At 39.9% G+C, this 3,405-nt stretch overlaps 1 protein-coding gene across 1 annotated transcript; it reads right to left on the reverse strand.

Annotated features, from left to right (window-relative positions):
• Positions 1-1,345: 1,345 nt before the first annotated feature.
• Positions 1,346-3,140, reverse strand: LOC147510926 (molybdate transporter 1-like). Its single transcript, XM_086602768.1, has one exon. It carries the CDS (start codon positions 3,069-3,071, stop codon positions 1,662-1,664), a length of 1,410 nt encoding a protein of 469 aa, XP_086458894.1. The 5' UTR covers positions 3,072-3,140; the 3' UTR covers positions 1,346-1,661.
• Between the last annotated feature and the right edge of the window lie 265 nt (positions 3,141-3,405).

Raw genomic sequence — 3,405 nt, forward strand, 5'->3', positions numbered from 1 at the left:
GCCAAGCATACAAATAAGAGTGATTCCTTTGAAGAGAAGCAAGGAAGAAAAATTCTATTAGTAACTACAGAATGAGGAAACTTACTGTTCTATTGTGGACAAAGCCAGACCTGGTATTAGTCCATAATCAAATGCCTGCACATGTACACAAAGTCAAAGTGACATGACGGTGCCAAAGAGTAATAAGATGCTCACTGGTGAAAAGCTTTAAACACCCTAACTTCGAGAATGCATCTGCTAATGATATACTTAACCCGTAGGTTGTCATCTATCAGAAGAGCCTACATCATCCATTCAATGTGAGATCGGGTATCGTTGTAACATTGAAACTGGTTATCGGAGTTCCCAACTAACCAAAATTTTATTTTTGAAACTGGAAAACCTAACAGCCCGAGTGAAGAGAGAGTCATGGGCGTTTCGAACCTTTTTCCTTTTTTTGTAGAGGAGAGCACGTATGGATCACTGGGCTAGAAGTGTTTGAAGGAACGTGGGCTCACTGGGCTATGTTGGTGTGTCTAATTTGTGTGGTCTAAATAGTTATTTTTTAGTGGAGTTGTGGCGCACTGACCAAAAACTGAATGGGTCATATAAGACGGTGACATAAAGTGGGCGTGTTGTATTTCGAATTAGTTGTTTTTTAGTAGAGTTGTGGACGCGCTGGACCAAAAACTAGTTGGGTCAAATAATGGGTCCAACGATCACTTAAGGGTCAGATAATATGTAACTATTTTAGTGAAATAGTCGCAAATAGTTCTCCACACATATACACCTTCTTTAGAAAAAACCATTTGTGACCGTTTTGAAAACGCATGTCACCAAAAACTTTTTAAAACAGTCACAAAAACCCTTTTATGCCATTTGTGACCGTTTCGAACAGAACAATCACAAATAACATTTTAAAACAGTTACAAAAAGCCTTTTTTCTACTAGTGGTTACTCTAAGAATTAAAAGTTTATGGGAAAAAAAAAAGAAAAGAAGAGGAAGACGAGTTTTATTTATCGACGAAAGAATGGTCAATATGGGGGTGGTGGACCAAGGGTTATAATGGGTCTTTTTCAAGTGTAAACAAGACAGACAAATTTTGATAACATCCATTTTTTAGGGGTAATTTTGGTATTAGGTGAAATACTAACGGACTGGGATGGAAATGGCGTAGGGGGTAAATCACGATGTTTACAAATATGGGGGTTTATTATAAATTGGTGACAAATGTGGGTTGTTTGGACAAATTAACCCTTCTAATAATGCTAATGTTAGTTCTTTAATCTGGAGTGTAGATGTTCTTTTCAAACTTCTTCGGAAAACAATGATTTTAAGGTATTCTAGTAGATGTAGTTTCGTATCTGGAAAAATACTCCCTTTTGATATTTACATGATTGCAGCAAGTTGTCCTAAAAAAGGAAATTAAGATGAATAAAAAGATAAAGAAAATACATATGCATAATTGCAAGAAGCAATTTATTTAGGGAGCCAATGGGCTGATCCCTGGATCCTATAGCTGTGGTCCCGTAAGTTTTTCCAGCTTTATATCGATGGTGTCCACGATGGTAGAAAACTATTGCGTCAAGGGGGTAAGGAGGACAAGAACATTGTTCCAGTTTGCATATATACCATTAGCACGTACATTCATCGGCTAGAAGTTGCGAAGAGCTAGTAGCTCTTAAGTGTTTCTTTCCGTCCATGTAAAAGGTCTATCTCGGCTCCAGTTTCTAAGCCTAAGGAGCAAATGCACAACAATTCCACATCCAAATCCAAGAGCTGCGCTTGATCCAACCAACGAAACCGCAGCACACACAAGCATCACAAATGACTCAGTTTTGGACTTCATGTCTCTGCAAGTTATGGCCAATTCGATCCCGGCAAACAAGAGAAGGACACCTAATAAACCAACAGGGAATTGAGTCAATATTTTCACTAGGGAGGTCCCCAGAATGATACCCAACATCGTCTTAGCTGCGCCTAGAACTGCAACGCAAGCACCACTCCTTCCTCCAAATTTATACTGACCAGCTAGTCCACCAGCACCATGGCAGCATGGCATTGCTCCAAACCAACACCCAACCATGTTCATCAGGCCAACACTAATTGACACCGACGTTGCTGAGAATTCTTTTTCAGGGAAGAGATCTGCCGACAGTTTGCACACTGCAATCACAGAATTTAGCAGTGAAAGTGGTATCTGAGGGATTGCACCCTTGATGAATCCTTCCTTCCAAGCATGACTAGATATTTTAGTAACTTCAAAAGAAGATGGACCAAACTCAATTTCCTTCATCACTCTAGGCCTCCTTATGATGGCCAAAACTACACCCAAAAAGAAAACAATTAATGCTGAAGGTAAAGAGAAAAAGATTTTCCTCAGTTTTGTTCGTCTACAAACTTTAGTCCTTTGTTCAATAGGCAAGTTGCAATCACCCTCATCTTCATTTGCCTCCCCTGCAGCACCACTGATAACAACAACAAAACATGCACAAAAAAGAGCCAAAACCAGTCCATCTAAGCCCAACCAAGGTCTATCCCCAACAGATTTTCCTTTTGAGAAATTCTGAACTTTTCGTACGTACTTAACTGCGGTTAGTGCAAATGACAAGCCTTGTGAGAGCTGAACTCCCCTAACAACAGGTAATGGAATAAGCTTGTAAGCAAACTTCATCAATCTTGTGACGCCAAGTAAGAATAATATACCAGAAGTACAAATCCCAGCTGCCATCATCTCCGGAATGTTGAAATCTGTGTTTGCAATGGCAACAGCAGCTATTGACTTCATAGGCTGAACAGGCATTGGAACACCATAAACTGCTCCCGTAATAGTGTTATAAATTCCGGTGAAAATTAGTGTTACACCGAGATTCAGGTCCTTAGCTAGTGCCAACGCCAAGACTATAGGGATATATGTTCCCAAGTCACCCATTGCACCATTAAGCTCCAAAAGCTTTGATCTGAAAACAAGATTGCTCTTCACCTTACTGAAAATACTCATGAAGGAACCCGAAATGGATGTATGGTGGAAGATTCCGCGTGAGCTTACAGCGTCTTCGTGAGGTTGGGAATGGTGATTTGGGTCAGCCATGAGGTACACAGACTGTAATGTACCCTGTATAGATGAGAAGGTGGCTTTATACTAATTCATGGTATGCTCTAAAGTCAAAAGGAAGTTTGAGTGTCCCTACGCTACATGAGAGGTCATTACAGAAATGGAATGTAGGCCGCTGTTTGTGGTTTTAGGAATCTATTCTACCTCTAATTAGATAAGGTACTAAGTTCTATTGTTTAATTGTTGTTCTCTGTGACATTTATTTTTGTTCCCTTCGATCTTTATATGTAACTGCACAGAGCGCGGGCACAACAACCACAACAAAAAAGTCAGAATTAGAATGAGGAAAGTCATAATTCTGGTTTGACCC

Source organism: Coptis chinensis, chromosome 3 (genome assembly GCF_015680905.1).
Source record: "Coptis chinensis isolate HL-2020 chromosome 3, ASM1568090v1, whole genome shotgun sequence".
NCBI classification, from domain to species: Eukaryota; Viridiplantae; Streptophyta; class Magnoliopsida; order Ranunculales; family Ranunculaceae; genus Coptis; species Coptis chinensis.

What these genes read in the sequence shown, in the direction of transcription:
- LOC147510926 (XM_086602768.1), bottom strand. Translation starts at nt 3,071, where the DNA reads ATGGCTGACCCAAATCACCATTCCCAACCTCACGAAGACGCTGTAAGC.